This window comes from Sturnus vulgaris, chromosome 6, assembly GCF_052056855.1.
Source record: "Sturnus vulgaris isolate bStuVul1 chromosome 6, bStuVul1.hap1, whole genome shotgun sequence".
Taxonomy (NCBI): domain Eukaryota; kingdom Metazoa; phylum Chordata; class Aves; order Passeriformes; family Sturnidae; genus Sturnus; species Sturnus vulgaris.
Genome location: NC_142248.1, coordinates 32159928 through 32177194, shown reverse-complemented (window position 1 = coordinate 32177194; position 17267 = coordinate 32159928). Strand labels below are relative to the sequence as shown.

The 17267-nt window shown below is 40.7% G+C and overlaps 1 protein-coding gene across 2 annotated transcripts in view; it reads left to right on the top strand.

The window, feature by feature from the left end:
* Positions 1 to 3003: 3003 nt before the first annotated feature.
* Positions 3004 to 17267, top strand: part of TTC7B (tetratricopeptide repeat domain 7B) — a 120252-nt gene continuing 105988 nt past the window's right edge. For both annotated transcript variants that reach the window (XM_014869878.2, XM_088167467.1), the window contains exon 1: positions 3004 to 3266. In XM_014869878.2, coding sequence (XP_014725364.1) covers positions 3146 to 3266 — 121 coding nt within the window. In that variant the 5' untranslated portion in view covers positions 3004 to 3145. The remainder of the gene's footprint in view (positions 3267 to 17267) is intronic.

Genomic DNA, 17267 nt, shown 5'->3' with positions numbered 1-17267 from the left:
GCCCATGGTGGGGAGGGTTTGACTTGTGTCCCCATGGGGGACTCGCACTGGAGTAGCCTGTTCCCAAAGGACTGGATCCTATGTAAAGGGACCCATGCTGCAGCAGTTCCTGCAGAACTGTAGCTTATGGGAAGGACATGCTAGAGAAGATCATGGAGAACTGTGTCTCATGGGAAGGACCCCACACTGGAACAGGGGAAGGACTCCTCTCCCTGAGCAGTGGCAGAAACAACAGGTGATGAACTGACTGTAAGCCCTGTTCCCTGTGTGCCTGTGCTGCTAGGGGCTAGGAGGTAGAGGCCAGGAAAGAGGGAGGGGTGGGGGGAAGGTGTTTTTATGATTTGGTTTATTTCTTATCTTGCTCTGATTTTGGTTGGTAATAAATTCAGTTAATATCTGCAAATTGAACCTGTTTTGCCTGTGACAGTAATCAGTGAATGACCTCTGCCTGCCCTTAACTCCTGAGCCTTCTGTTACATTTTCTCTACCTGTCCACTCATGGAGGGGAATGATCCTGTGGCTTTGGGGAGTACCTGGCATCCACCCAGGGTCAAATCACCAGAGTGTGTAGCTGTGTAGTGAAAAGGCCCTCTTGATATGTTTCTTCACACCAAGCTCATGAAATTGCACTGAATCCACTTCTTCTCTTCCCCCTGTGTTTGGGGGGACTGGAGTGGAAGACATGGCATAACGGAGAATGACTGACCTTTGTTACTTTTCTTGCATTTTGAGTTTCCCTCATTTTCACAAACCAGGCATCTCTCTATATTTGCTAGCTAGCAGCCTCACCTTACAAGCAGACTATTTTTAGCCAAGTACATGCATACTTTGGTCTGCCCCAACAGTGTAATAAAGAGGCCATTTACAGAAAACAAGACTTTGTTTAAGGTTGAAAAAAATAAGGGACGTTTGACAAAATATGCAGGATCATGCTTCTTTTTTCTATCACTTTTATGCTATTCATTCCAAATCCATTAGTGTATTCCATTATGGGTTATCTGCAATGGAATCTTCTCAGAGCAGTCTTGGCTGTATGGAAGTTTCATTAATGTTAAAGCAGATTTCCTAAGCATTTCAAAATGTGCTAATTCCTTTTGCATAGATGTCTCACTTCATAAATAGGAGCTGTTGAGATAATAAGCCTGATGAGCTGTAATGTAAATATTTTAATACTATTGCTGGTAGCTTTTAGTGAAATTATGTGATCAGTGCTAACAAAATGTGTTAGAATTGTTGTGAATCAATATGAATAATCTCCATAGGCAAATTAGCTGTTCTAGAAAGTTGAAATTTTAGTTTTCATAGTCTTATCTGTAAAAGAACTAGTAGTTTTAATATCAAACATTACGAATTATCATTCTTTTCCCCCTAATTTTTAACATTTCTCCCGAGTAAAAAAAACATGTATAATCAGTTTGATGTTCTCTGGATCTTCTGAAAAATCATGTATGCAAAAAATGCCATATTAGTTATTTCTCCTTTTGATTTTGTTACATTATTAAATCCTCTCTCCAATCCAGCAGTACTCCTTTGTATTTTCTAAACACTGTTATGTTCTTCTACCATTTAATTTCACTTTTAAAATCTGAAGAATATTTTGTTTGTTTGTTTGTTTGTTTGTTTGAAATGGGGCTGCAACCTGAAGGTGCTATAAAAGCAACTTGACTTAAAGGCAAATTGCAATATCTGAATTTTGTGTTGTTATACTTTTAATAATAGTGGGAATTAAAAGTAAATTGCTTGAAACACTGAACAAGACATTTCATGCCTATCATAGAGTTGCAATAGCTGTGATGGCCTAAGGATGATGGAAGCAAAACAAGATTTGTTGGAAGTGGATTTATTACATTGAGGATGTAGCTGGGGAACACACTAATAAGCTTTCAGTTGTATAAGCCTGGGTATGCTCCTGGTCAATTAGTGATTCAATGGAAACTGAAGATCTTTGAAAAAATGCATGCTGCTTCTCATGTTTCAGCTGGGGATCAAAACCAAGCAAAACTTCAGAAAGCCCCTGTGTCTAGTATATGTGAACACACACGAACCAGACAATTGTTTAGAAATTCTGATAAGTGAACAACTCTCCCAGTGCCCACAGGCAATGTCATGTTTACATTTAACACATCTATTTATAGAACAGCCAGTAGTTTTACTTTTGCCCAAATTTGACTTCTGACTTGAAATTTCTGAAGACTAACATGTGCTAGATCCAGAGGAGTGCAATGCATGTAAAAGCAAAAATTGCATCCAGACTTCTCATTTCTGTGGATGAAAAGAATTAATTGTACAAGTCTGCACTATGATTCAAGGATGTGGAGCGAGACACTTGAATCATTTGAATTCATGTTGTATGTAGCTACACCATGTATCTGCAAAACCTGTTCTTTGTGTCAATGGGCTGTATCCTTATTTTGTGAAAAGTAAGTAGCAATTTGTGAGATTTTTTTTCCCCCAACTATGTCCTTTTGCTACTTTTTCAGTGAAAATCAGTCATGGCTTCAGCTTTCCAAAGTGTGTATAAGTTTGTGGAAATGGTGTCTCACGTATGTGTGATGTAGTGTTTGATAAAGATACACAGTACCATGGGACTTGTTTCAGCTAGTGTTTTCATTCTAGCCAAATATTGGAAATGCATTTATTTTCTCAAAACATAGGGCGTAATCTCTGTACCTTTCTTTCCCTTTCTTTTTCCGAGGGAACTCGCCTGCGGAGGAACAGAATCCCCACCGCACGCGTGAGCGGGCTCCGCGGGGGCAGCTCCTGCCCGCGCTAGCGGCCCGCTACCAGCGGCACCTCCAGCGGCGCGGCGGCCGCATTAGAAGACTCGTTCTCTTCCTCCCCCGCTGTCCCCGCTGCTCTCCCTGCCTGCCCCTCCCGCGGCTGCCCGGGCCGCGCTGTCCGGCGGCCGGAGCGGCCCCTCAGCCCGGGCCGCGCTCCCCGCCAGGCCCGGCCGGCCCCGCCGCTGGCCCCGCCCCGCCCCGCGCACCGCCAGGGGGCGCTGCTCCCGGCGCTCCCGGGGCCGCCAGCGCGGCGCGGCCGCGGCTCTCGAGTTCCGCCGCTCCCGGGGCCGCCGCCGCCGCCCGTCCCCGCCTCCCCCTGCCCGCCGCCCCGGCCCCTTCCCCCGCCGGGGCCCCTCGGCCCGACCATGGCCACCAGGAAGGCGGGCTCGCGGCTGGAGACGGAGATCGAGCGGTGCCGCTCGGAGTGCCAGTGGGAGCGGATTCCCGAGCTCGTCAAGCAGCTCTCGGCCAAGCTCATCGCGAACGGTGCGGCGCGGGGCGGGCGGCGGCGGGGGCCCGGCAGGTGCAGCCGGGCGGGCCGGCGAGAGGGGCCTGCGGAGCCCGGGGAGGCGGCGGGGCCGCCGGCGGGAGGGGCGGGCAGCGGGTCGGGGCGGCCCGGCCGGGCGGGAGCGGCGCGGAGGGGGGCGGGAGCCGCCCCGGGCCCGGCGCCGGCCGGAGGCGCCGCGCTCATCGCCCGCGGGCGCGGGGCCGGGGCGCTCGCCCGCCCGTGGAGCCCCCGCCGAGCCGGGGGGGCCGCGCTCCGGCCGGCAGCGCGGCCCTGCGCGTTCGCGCCCCGGAGCTGGTGTGTTTATCACGAGCGCACATGCTGACAGTGAGCATAAAGCCCGAAATGTCCTTCTGCCTTCTGTGACTGCTAGGGGGTCTGTGCACAGTGTGTCGTATGAAGGCTTCCGTCCTTTCTCTTAATAGCAAATCTCAGCAATATAGTGCAGCTTCATTTCTTTTATTGTATTAACCGTAACTATTTTGTTTGTTGTCTTAGTTCTTATGTCACAAACTTCCATATGTTTAACTGAAGGAGGTGAAAAACAACGCTTCATTCTGAGGCATGGAAGTATGTAATGAACGAGGGAGATACTGGAAAATTCTACTTGCCATGGATGCCTTAATTTTGTGTGAGGAAAAAATATGAAGATAGTGTGTGCCTCTCTGGACTCACTCATCAGCTTGAGGTGGACCTGGAGGTATTTTCAGAGAGCAGTCAAGTCTGTGAAGACAGAACTTGGGGAGAATTCAGAGGTGATAAGTTTAACAGGCAGGATGAGGCATAACACTGACATCACTGGAAGTTTGTTGTGAAACCAGTGATAACTTTGCATGTTCACATGGGGAAGAAAACTGCATGATTCAGCTCTATAGAAATACAACTAAAAGAGGAGAAGCCTGGCTCAAAGAAGAGAAAAGATTTTAAGAATAAAAGGGTAGTAGATAACATTTATATGTGTTGGCCTTAAGAACAGCTGAGTGGTGTTCCTGACACTGGTATTATGCTAACTAAAAATAAACATGAGTGAAAAGATGGAAGGTATGTTTAGTTTCAGGACATGCATCATTGAGTGATAGACTATGAGCTAGTTAGACATCACTTCAAGCAAAGGCAAATATGTTTTTGCTATCCAGTTGGGAAGCACGATCCTCATAGTTTCAAGATGTATTTAGGTATTTCAGACAGGCAAGGAGGGCTATGCATGAGATATTGGCAGTTTGAATTAAATTTCTCTAACCTGTGTACATTTTACCTAGCTGAAGCATATCAGAGAAGATTATGCAATCTGCATAACTTTACACTTCAGTGGTTTTCCTGTGAAGGCATCTTCTAGATTCTGTACCAATCAAAATACAAATTATTGAAGCATTTTCTGATCTTTAAAACATGGGAAAGTATCATATGCAGATTTTATCTCTTTTTGACAGCACATGAACGATTAAGTCAATGTGCATGACTTCCAAGTCTGGTCTGAGAACATAAATAGGAAATTAGATGATCATATGGGTCTCTTCTTCTGTACTGGAGTAACACAGGAGGCAAGTAATTTATTTAATGAAATGCCTTCACCTGCTATTGAAAGTGTTGAAAACTGGAAGGTTGTGTTCCAGATCCAGATGTACCTAACAGGTTGCAGGCCAAGGTTATCAGCTAGTGAGACTACCAAGGAGAGGCAGTGCCTCTGTTCCACCCATGAAGAGAGATGTGAACTGAAAGGCACTCTGCTGCGTATCCCTGTTGTTACTTAATCTGAAGCAATTAACTTGAAAGTTCAGTGCCCTGAACTTTACTGCATCCTTCTGTGCTGATTGATGTTCAGTTTTGACTTGGGAGTGGATAGCAAAAATCTGGTTTTTGGCTGAATATGTAATAATATTTCATAGGAATGATTTAAAAGCATGGGGAAGAGGGAAGGGGAAGAGCATATTCATTCTGACCATGTATTGGTGTATAGGAAATTGACTTCAACTCTTGAATGCTGCAGCATTTTAACAGAGGATATCAACATTGCTAAGAACAGTGTTTATTGCTCTTTGAACACAGATGGGAATTAATCCTTTGGGGAAGCTCGCTTGTAATTTCATCAATCTTTTGCACTATTGCAAAAGAATAGACTTATTTTACTAGGACTCAGTTACAGCTCTTTTTTGGATTTGGGGATTAGACAACTCGATAAAAAGTTTAATGGTCCAAGTTATTATTTGGGCTGTTTTGCATTAGCAAATTCCCATCTCCGGAAGCTTGCAGCCTAAATAAGGTGAAAGAAGAAACAGCAATGACAGCTCCCAGGATGAAGGTCTGTGTGGATACACAAGGCAGTAGTATGTACTTCTGATGAAATGCAGCACTTGAGAGGTGCAGTATTTTGAGTGGACTTGATTATTGTATTGTTTATTCTGTTTAGTTCTGCTGATGGATTCTATCTACTCCCTAACAGAAGTCTGTGTATAAAACTTGGCAGTGGATCAAATATAAATGACAGTTTAGGTAGGATTTTGGATGCATAAAAATGACACTAGAACAAATTTTTGTGTCTGATGGATTGCATTTGAAAGGCTTTCTGAGCTTTAAGAAAAAAAGAGAAGGGAAATATGGATGAATTGGTAACTGCTTTTGCTATTCTGTATGTGATAGTCACAATTTGGATCACGAAAAATGTATTTTCTGTGTCAAACCTGTGATTTGCATTGCTTTTCACAGTGGATGAATAGATAGATGGATGAAAAAAGGGTCTTTAACCTGACTCAGATTTTGTTAGCCACTTAGCCTGTTTGTATCATATTTCTCTACTTCAGAGCCAGGACTCAGCAGCAGTAATGAGATTCATGCCATGTAACACAAATCTTGGTTTGAGCTCTTGCTTCATCAGCACTCTGCTAAAAGATTGGGTTAAAACTGTTATGTGCGGGGTGCTGAGTTAGCCTTGGCTAACACCACATGCCGACCCAGCTGCTTAACTTCTCCCCTTCCTTACAGGGGCCAGAGCAAAAGGTAGGATAAAATGGAAGCTTCAAATAAAGATAGGGAGATAATTTACTAGTTACTGTTCTGGGCAAAGCAGGCATGATTTGGAGTAACTGAATTTAATTTGTTGCTAGTTAAAATATGGTGAGATACTAAGACAGAAAGACAGACATGAAAGTAACACTTTTTCTCTCCCCTTTCCTAGGCTGAACTTCACTCCTGTGCCCCTCCCCATGTGGTGAGGGGCAAAGGAGTCATGGTGCAAGATAATTTGTTTCTGCTGCTCCTTCCTTCTCACGTTTTTCCTCTGCTCTGGCGTAAGCTCCCCACTGACAGCAGTCCTGCTTTGGAACAGGTTCTCCATGTGGTACAGTTCCTTCAGGGCATATCCACCTGGCTTGGGCTCTCCCTGGCAAGTCCCTTGAGTCCCTTTTCTGGCACCATGGAGCACGTCTGTCCCTCTCCTTCTCTGACCTTGATGTTGTGGGTTTTTTTGCTGTTTCTCACTCCTTTTGTTCTCTTTTATTTTGTTCTGTGGCATTTTGTGCCCTTTCTTAAATTCACTTTCCCAGAGGTGTTGTCATTTGTGCTGAGGGGCTTGGCTGTGTCTGGCTGTGGTACTGTTGGAACCAGCTGTGCCTGGGGCAGGGCAGCCCCTGCCTGGCTTTTTCCCACTGGAGCTACTCCTGCAGCCCCTCTGCTGCCAGCACCTTGCACCGGTTATAACTAGTACAGCAGGATTTTCAACAACTGTAGCAGCTGGCAAAGAAATCATGTGCAGCCTTGAAGGTCACAAAAATGCGGTCCTTGGATAGTCTGTAGCCTGTTCAGTGCCTCCTCAAGTGTTCCGTGTTCACATCCTGAGTATCACCTCTTGAATGGAACTGAGAAAAACCCCAAGTTATTAGAAATAAAATCTTAGAACACTTTTCACTAATTAAACTTTGTGAGTGTTCCCAATTCAGTTAACTAACTTTAAAAGGTTCCTTTGAAGAAAATGAACTGAAGAAATTTTCATTGCTGGTTGAATTTTGTCTAACATTTCAAATGAACAGCATGATGGTGAAGCATGGTCATGACAGTTAGTGGATGCTTTGAGTACATAATTGCTTGCTCACAGAATATTGGAAGAGGTTAAAATACTAAATGCTGAATATCTGAAACTAATCTGAATGTATTTTAAAGTGCTCCTAGAACTGAGAAACACAATTGGAAGCTCACATTGCAAAACTGATTGCAAGGCCATCATATATTTTTGATGGAACAATAGAGTCTCATAGGAAGTGTCTACAATGGACTTCAGTATGAAGGTTGTATCTGCTCAGGGCATTTTCAGGACATCAGTGTTGTTGTGTTTTCTTTCCTTCCTTTGGAAACAAAATGAGGAAACCTTAGGTTCGTTCAGAAGCCAGCTGAATGGATAAAATAAAAGATCCATGAATTTCCATGGGTGTTTCCGGCCATTCATTGTTGCTATAATTGGAATGTGACCTTGCTCAAGTTCAGTGAGATGTATAGCTCTGTCTGGAAAAGCACTGAGGGGGCGAATTTTTATAGTTTAAATGAGGTAGAATGATGTAGTTCTGTAGAAACTTTAGCCAGTGTGAAATACTGCATTACTGTGGAGAGAGAATGCATGCCCAGGAAGTTCATATGCTACCAAGAGCATTGTGACATTGCCATGAAAATAGAACATTACCTACAGGTATCAAGTTGCTCATGGAAATACACCAATATTGTAAAACAATGGTTTTTTTACCTAGTGAATTTCTTACTACTTTTGCTTTCCCATTTCTGTTTGATCCCATTTCTGGGATCTCTGACTGCCTTTCCTCTCAACACCTTATTTCTATAGTCTCCTATTAGACCTATCCTCACATTTGGCCTGGCAGAGTAATGGAACAGAGAGGAGTTAGGAGCAGAGTAGCAAACCCAAAGGGTTATGAATTATTTTACATGTCTAATTTTATTTGTCACTTCTGTGCTGCTCCCTTATCTTAATATAAGTAGGACCTAAAAATGGAAACATCTTATCAGTTTTCATCTGTTTTGCAGCCTTGTGAAATACAAGACCTGAGATGTATGGTTAAAGCTTATCCTCAGAGTAAACAAGAGATTTCTAAACCTCTTAGGACTCATACCCTACTTAGAAGGTGTTTACCAAATTTTTTTTTTTATACATACAGTTGGTAGTGTGATTTGCATATGCAAAGCTTTCCTAAGAGATTGAAATGGGACATCTCTGCCAGAGAAGTTTGCAGACCATGTGACATGCCTTTTTGCATGTCCACAAAAGAAGTGGAGGACTCTCTTCATTTGTTATCCTCTTTGTTTTCCTCCTATTGCATTCACTGTCACATTTGTAGAACAAGCTTACTAAGTACAGACATTTTTCTGAATGAAAAGCAAAGATGGTGACAGTACTTAGATGTGTTGTCTTATTTTTGACTGACAGCTTTGTTTCTTCAGATAGCCAGGGGTGTTACAACAGTGTAAGTGATGATGTGGATCGTCTGCTTGTACTCACACTGCATGTTCATCTGGAATAGAAGATGCTAGTGTGTGATTTCACAAGTAACCAAGCTGGTCTAATGCCTCGATGCTATTATGTAGTTTTTTCTTCCTGCTTTTAATCAAGCTGCTAATTCTCTATGCAGCCACTCCCTTGTGTTGATGAACACCAGAGGTGGGAATTACTGTGCTTGGCCAGCAGAAAACTCTGTGCTTCTTGTTCTGGGGCCTGCTGTGTCTGCTGGCTTGCCAAGCTCGTTTGCCTCCCACAGGAGTCTGAGTAGTGTAACAAGGGATAGAAAACCAACAGTAGCAGCAGCCAGTGGAGGGCAAAGGTGAGGGGAACTGTGAGGAAGCATGTAGCTGGTCTTAGTGGAATGAGCTAAGTATTTTGGATATTTGAGGCTTATAACTGCTTAATTTATAAGGATATTTCTATATATTATGAATGTAATTATTTTAGAAATTGCATGTCTCCTGTAGTAATGTTGGGTTGATTGCACTTTTGCCTTGTTTAAAAGTTACAAGAAATGGTAGCCAGATTTATCTGTGAATGGATACTGGTATATATCTGTATTATAAGTGCTCTCAGTTCCTTTAAACTAACTTTAAGGGTTAAAGGTTAGGATTAACTTTTCTATAGGAAAATAATTCATTAGCATAAACTCAGGATCATTGATACCAGTCCTGTTTAGGTCTGATTTGTATGGTAGTATAGAAGAGGGTAGAAGGTCCTTAACTGTACTAAATATGAGCCATTCTCCTTCCATACCAAATCTGGACCATTCCTCCTCCCCACAAATCAGTCTTTTTAAGAATAAAATCCTAGAATTTAATGGTTCAGTTCTTCACAGTTTTCTCTGCACTGAATGCTGTTTAATTTGCAATGGTAATGAGTGACTGAAGGTAATAATTTTGTAAAAAACAAAGTAGCAGAATACTGAGATAAATTAGATGAGGTAAAGATGTCTGGCTGATAGTGTGAGGTGGGGTAGCCAGACCTTTAAAAATTGGAGAGCATTTGATCTCTGCTCCAGGCTGTGGAGGGAAATGCTGAATCTGGGCATTTCTCTGGTGTTAGCAAATGTGTGGCAGAATGCATAGTGGCAGTTTTTAGTAATGTTATCAGTTGCTCAGGAGTTACTTCAGGAGGTGTTGCATGAGTTTCTGCAAGTTCCCACCCCACTGATGACCTGTGTGTGTAATTGGTATGATTTCACTCAGAATTTGTATACATAAGCTGAAATCCTTTACTATAATCTCATATTATCTAGAGTTGTAAACTGTGCTTTTTTAATAAAAAATGGGTGGGAAATCCCTTTTATTTCTAGAATTTTGAATGCAGCCCGCTTGAGACCAATAACTTGGTTTATCTACATAAAACTTCTGCAAAGGCAACCAAGATATGAAAACACCAGCAGCTTACAGGCCCTCCCATATTTTTCTGCAATTAATTATATGAGCAAGTTGTAGCTCATCTTTTAAGTGTGCCTTATCTCAAACTCAGATTTGCGTGGGCCCAGCGTGCAGCTACACTTCTGTTTTTCTTTTTACTATTTATTTGCAGTCTCTGTAGCTTAATGGGAATAAAATGGTGTGCATTAATCAAGGCTTTAATGGGAGTGCATTAGAGCTGGGCTTAAGGAAAGGCAGACTAAGGGACCTGTTGTTTTTAGAACAGCTGGTAGAATAAAAACAAAACAAACAAACAAACAAAAAAACCACAAAAAATGAACCCCACCAAAACTCCAACCAACCGAGTTGCCAAAAGGTGCTTTCTATCTTAACACTGGTAGTTATGTACCTGAGGCAATTGTTTCTTAAACTGACAGATGTAGGGTACTATCTTTCAACAATTTACTTGAGGCTCCCCAGGTGAACCTGGAAAGCTAGGAGACAATTTGAAGTGGTAGAGAACTGCGAGATTTTGCCTTTTGGAGAACAGAGGCTCATCTCTGTGCTTTCATCTGAGCTTTGCGTCATCCAACAGTGAAAAATGTCCCTCTTCTGACCTGGCAATTAATTAGTGATTTCGTTTTTTGTCAGTCATTTTCTTTATCTTTTTGTGGATTCCATTGTCATCATCTCTCAAATTTGCACTGTGCTGCAATATAAATGTTTGGTAAAGAATGGACAAGAGCCACTGTCTTTATGGCATGGCTTGGGTTTTGCCTTCCGTCTAATAGTCTCTATTATTTTGTTGTTGTTAGTAGCAACAGGAAAACTGTTTTGTCCTTTGAGAAATAAATCATGGCAAGAAGCAAGATTGGAACAAATTCCTAGCTATCAGAACATATGCTTTTCCTGTTCTCTTAGTCATTCTTTGATCTTTATAACTTAAACAAAACATAGATGGGAAGAAGCTAAATTTTGATCGTTCTTCCTCAGTGTGGTTGATGGAACTGCTTCCAGTTAAACAGTCAAAGATGATGGTGGTCCTGTTTCCCACAGCTGTGTTTCCCAGTCTTGGGTATGATACACATTCTTATTTCTTGGTTTTACATTGCATTTGACTGAATGAGGCAAGTTTTATTCAATTGTAAGCCTATCAATATTCTAGATGATACATTGTGACTGCCCTGGCTTGATTATCTACTGTTCTTATGGCCTTAACATTTCACAAAATTTGGTGAGCTTGAATATAAAAAAATAGTTGGAAACAGTTTTCTATTCTGAATATGTGTCATCATGAAATAAATTTCAGTGGTAGTGGTACTTTGAAAGTAAATTTGCCTATGCGAAAATAGATTGGAAAGCCTGTAGTATTTTCCTTCAAAGCAAGTTCTAGCTGTCATGCAGGAAAATTGTGTAGATACAATATAGCTGCACAGTAAAAAGTAGCCATGCCCACTGTGTACTTAAGAGGCAGAGAAATGAATGACTGTATATAATTAAAGGTGTTAGTAAAATTAAATTTCTTTTAATAGCTGACTCTGTATTTTCTGCTTCTGGTTTTACGTGTGTGACATCTGTGTGACACTTTCTACCAGCAGTGCTTGTTGGGCTGCACATATTCTCTGGATACTTTTCTGCTGTCTCCAGAGACCTGGCTGGACAAGATGCTGGGCAATCTGCTCTAGTTGATCTTGCTTGGATCAGGGGTTTTGGACTAGATGATCTCCAGAGGTCCCTTCCAACCTCATCCATCCTTTGATGCTGTGAATTCTTGTTACTAAGTAGTCAGTGATGGAATCATAAGAGACATCTGTATATATGTATATTATTTTTCTTGTTTTTAATGTAAACCTTGTAGAAATCTAAGAATAGTTTTAGCATTTATTTTAATTTACGTAGCTCCTGCTCCAGATTTACTAAGTGCTGAGCACAAAGTTGAATGAGTACTTGGAGACTTGTACTGATATTCCTCTTCAAGCCAATGCTCTTACTGATACATTGTGAACAAAACAAATGTCTGCTTTAAGGGCATAGTCAACGTGTTCCTGGGTAAAAACCATGTGTTTCATGCTTTTTCTGCCAGATGAATATGAAATCAGTTCTAAATTAAGGATTTCCAGATCCTCCTCTGGAACAGAGCTCAATTGACCCCTTTGGGATCCTTCTTGTTTTTTTTTTTTTTTTTTTTTTTTTTTTTTTTTTTTTTTTTTTTTTTTTTTTTTTTTTGTTTTTGTTTTTGTTTTTTTTTTTTTACTCTGAGCCTTCAGTTTTATCTTTAGAGAGACTAGGACTTTTAGGGATTGAGTAGGAATAGTTTCTTTTCTCAGTCCCAAGTTTCCCTCTGGGAAGGCTTGAAGCACCACAAGGGAGTTAACAAAGCAAATTTCAACTTCCTGGAATTCTGCACATCAATGTATGGTCCCTCGGGATCCTGGAAGTCTCATACTTGTCCTCTTTACCCCTTGTCCCTTTCTTGCCATGATATTTTTTTTTTCCTAATAGTCCTGGGTTAAGACTTGAGTTTTTAATTTTTTTTCTTTCTGAACTCCAGGACAGAGCAGTTGAAGCAGCAGTGTCTTCTATTCTTTCAACTCCATGCTTCGTCTAATTAATCTCACCTCATGCAGTGCCTTCATTTGAGACTAATGATAACCATGATCTTTAGACTTCAATGCATTTGGACAGTTATGCTTTTCTAAAATAAGTTACCTGGAATATTTTAGATTTTGGTGAAGAGTGGGTGAAATGATGCATCATGTGATATGCTTCTAGATTTATCTGCTTGCTTACAAGGAAAGATTAAAGTTTGTTTGACCAATCAGATTCTCTAGGTATTTTGCTCTGTATTTCCTATTCCTAAATACAACCTATTTAAATTCAAATCCCCATGGCCTGAGTCTGAGGTTGAGCCTCTTTGCTTAAATCATTGTGGTAGGAGATTTTATCCTAATTATGCACTTTTTTCTTGCAACTGTGTAATTCAGAGGAAAGGGAAGTGAAATACTAAAAATGTTTCTTTTAATCTATGCCATGGGGCATATAAGAAGAAAGAATGCTTTTCTCTATACTCTTTCTTGCTGTGGATGTTGAGCTGTTGAGGGAGGCTCCATAAATAACATATAACTATTGTTGTTAGCACAGGATGTGTATTCTTGCCAGTGTACCACAGCAGCATGATATGGATGTTTAATTGCAGAGAAACATCTGGTGCATGGAGACTTGATAACTGGAGCGGGTTGTTGACAGTTGTTGCCATAGTTGTGATAGCTGTTGTTATCCAAGAGGTGTGTTTCCCTTGTTTCCAAGTATTTTCTTCTGAAAAAAGTGATTATCAGACCCTTAAATTTTTTTCTGCATTAATACTAGGAACACTTGAGAAACCACATATATAGTAGTCATGATCCAGACAAACTTCGGTGTTTTGCTTTGGTTTTTATCTGAATCACCACAGGAAAAGTAATACTTTACCAAAACACTTCTTTGGTGCTCCACAGAACAACAGGTAACAAGCAGGTTCCTTAGTTCTATTGAGACCATGTCATCATTCACTGTGAATGCATCTTGGTGTACTCTGGAGTTGAATAAACTTTAAAAATCACTTCTTGGAGTGAATTCTGAAGGCAAGAGTGAGCTCCTAATCTATATTCAGCTATGCTTTTTTTTTTGTAGCTATATGCAATGTTGGCATTCTTCTCTTTTTCCCTTTCCTTACCCTTACTTTTAGAAAGGAATTTAGAGCTAGATATTCCTCTCACATAGCCTGCTAACAACCCTGGGTTCTTCAACAACTGCCTGGAGGTTGTGGTAGCATTCATCAGAAAGATGACTATTTTCCATTTTAGTGTGTGATTCAGCAGATGGTTCAAGATAGACCATTGTTTTAACCTAAGTAAATATTAGTGTTATAAGTAATCTTCATCATTCTTGACCAAGGATAAAAAAAGACTAATTCTCTATTTTAATTCTGTTTTTCTGTAACTGCTTCAGATGAAGAACTTACTTCGAAAAGCAGATATTAAAAATAAAGTAGCAAAGCGGCTTTCATTAAGATATTTTTAGAGACTGTTTTACAAAGACACGTCATTGTGTGCTTTTTCCTAACCCCTATTTATGCTAGCTTGTATTCTTATTTTGAAGATGATTCATATTGATCCATAGTGCAAAGAGGGATCACCATGTCTACACAAGGCACTTCTCAACAAATGTCTGAGCTTTCTCTAAGCTGAAAGAAAGCAGCTTACATTAAGTGTCTATGTTTTTTTCTTTTTGCTTTGAGTGCTAAGAGAAATGTGCCTTTCACCTAAAGCATCCTTGAGTTTGTCTTGGGATTCCAAGGTGCCCAGAGCTGTCTTTGATTATAAGCAGGGGACATCCTGTTAGTCAGGTGGATTGTTTCAGTGATACTGTGATGTTGCAGAAACAGATGGGCAAGTTAGGCTGTTCTTGTCCAAAATGGTTCTGCAATGCAGTTGTGATGTAAGTCATCAAATATCTCCTAAATCTGCTAGGTAATTGTTGGTGATGGATTCTTCAGCAGAGAAATAGATGAATAAGAGGGAATCTTTCCTTTAATCAAGAATTTTATGTTGTACCATAACTGTGTCAATTTTCTAAAAGTGGGATACTGGTTTTCATGGTACTGAAACTGTTTTTGAACATTTTTTTTTCTGAAACATCCATTGAGACTGGTTGAAGGAACACTAAACTTCATGTTATCAACTTTACACAGTTTAATTCTGTTTCTGTTAAATGTCTAAGAGAAGAATATTGTCTAGATCACTCATTCTGTGCTGGAAGAAAAAGAAAAACAATTTCTTCTCAAACAGTTCTTAATATTTTTCAGGATGTCTTAAGGGATAACTGTAACTAATGGAAAACTCTGCTAGAGCTATGGCTTCATAAAGGGTTTCCTTCAGAAACGTCTATGTAATTGGAATTTTGTTACAAGTACCATTGAATGTCGTTGTTACTGGCACAGAATGGTTGACATACATAAAACCAATGCTTTGTTAATAAAGTACTCGCTGAGTAATAATTTGATTTAAAAGTTTGCTGCCAATATCTGGCCCTGATTGACTGACCTAGCAGATGAGTGACTCAGTAAGTAAGAAAACTCTGCTTTGCAGTGGCTTTTATGGTTTGCAGTCTGTGACCTGTTGTTTTCAAGTGTTGTCATCAGCAGCTGCACCAGTGCAGCACTTCTGTGATGAAAGCCAGTCTGACAGTAACTGCCTCTCTCTCTCTCTCTCTCTCTCTCTCTCTCGGTGCTGTGTGCTGTGTCTCATGATCTACAGCAGTGGCACAGGGAAAGGGTGGGCTGTGCTGTATATGAACGACCTACAAAAGCAGCTTTTGTTTTGCTGCTTGGTCAAATCTGTGTGTAAATTGCAGTTGCTGTTTTCTCCTCTCCCACCTTTCCTTTGAAGGAAAGTATGGGCAATACATGTCACTGCACTGTGATTCTTTCTAGCTGCTGTGTGGATCATTATCTTCTCTGACTTGCATTAAGGATGGGAACAGAATACCTGGGTCCTATAGTCTACTGTGATTCTCATCTTAAGGTGCCTGGATAGTTTCAGAATTAAGGCTTTGTTCTTGCTTGTGTCCTCTCTTTAGAAGCATCAAATTTCTAAAGTTTTCAAGTCATTATCAGAGAGGTAAAACTTATCTTAGGGTGAAGGGGGTAGGATGAGAGAGGGAAGGGAGAGAGAAGATAAATTAAATTTTCTAGAGGTGGCTTCTTGTTTCTTTCCTCTTCCTTTCCCCAGTGTGAGAAATTCTGCTGTGTATAAGAGAGGAATTATCTTACAAGCTTTCTGCAGAGTGCTAGATCTGTGTCTGTCCCTGTCTTGTTCTACTGTGGCCCAATAATGGGTGAGAATTGGGTCTTCTAAAGCTGGTCTTCCTCTTTCTGTGGTGCAGCTGATATGGCTACACTTTGCTCTTGCATGTGTCAGCGCTGTTGTTTGGTTACTTTTCCCCATTAGTAATAGAAATTATTTCAGCACTTTGTTTTACAAATCCTCATGCCTCAAGGTATGCATTTTTGTACTTGGCAGTGAGAGGTTTATTTTCTTTTTATTTGATGCCTGACCTGTTCTTTGCCTCGTGTGTTGTAAGAATCCAAACCAGTTGTTTCACATGCTTCCTTGACATATTTGCAGTTTATATAAACAAAACGTATCTGGCAGCTGGTGCTGTTGTATCGATGTTCTTACCTCAACAGTACAGTTGTTGTTACCTCTTTCTCCATAGAGATAGATCTACTGTATTTAACTTAATTAAAGAAATGCTTGTTACAACAGTGTGGACCAGAATAAGTTTTAGGACCTACTTGAAGGGTTGCATATGGGAGGGAAAGATCCATGTGATACTTTCTTCTTTGGCTCTTCTGAAGTTCTGCTATTTGAAGTGTTAAAGAATGTCAATGATAGATCTCACTCTTTTCATTGTAAACAGCCTTGGTGGTATTTCAGCTCCTGAACCAAAACACTTGTTTTAGAGTGTCATTGAGATTCCATGCTATGTTTGACAATCTTATTTCCTCAACCTTCTTTGCAAATGGAGCTTGCTCAGTGAAACTCTAAACTGAATAAAAGGAAAGAAATGTTACTTGTTAAATGAAATACTTTGGTTTTGATGAGTACAGATCAGAGAAGAAGTATCCACTTGCAAATCTCTTAAAACATAAAGTAATCAGCTTGACATATTTTCACCCTTTTTTAAAGTTGCCACTTAGCTTTAAAAATACAATTAACAAAATTAATCTTCATTGTTCTTCTCCTAAGTAGGACATTACCATTCTGACCTAAAGTATTGTTTTCAAGGTCTACTCCTATTTGTTAATCTCCTTTTTAAAGAGGCTCATAAACAAAAATTGTTTAATCAGAACAGACTCTGGAGTCTTCTGAATATTATAAGTAAAATGCCTGTCCTGAAAGGACCCCCCAGTGACTGAGTCTTTCAAAGGCAATTAACTTTAGTGAACTGGTTCAGTTTTGTAAGTTTGGAGCCTCTGATCTCTGAGAGCCTTTCACACAGCCCCTGTTAAACTCCTTGAACCAAGCTAACTTGCCTTGAATTGGTGTACAAAATCAGGTGTCTTTTCT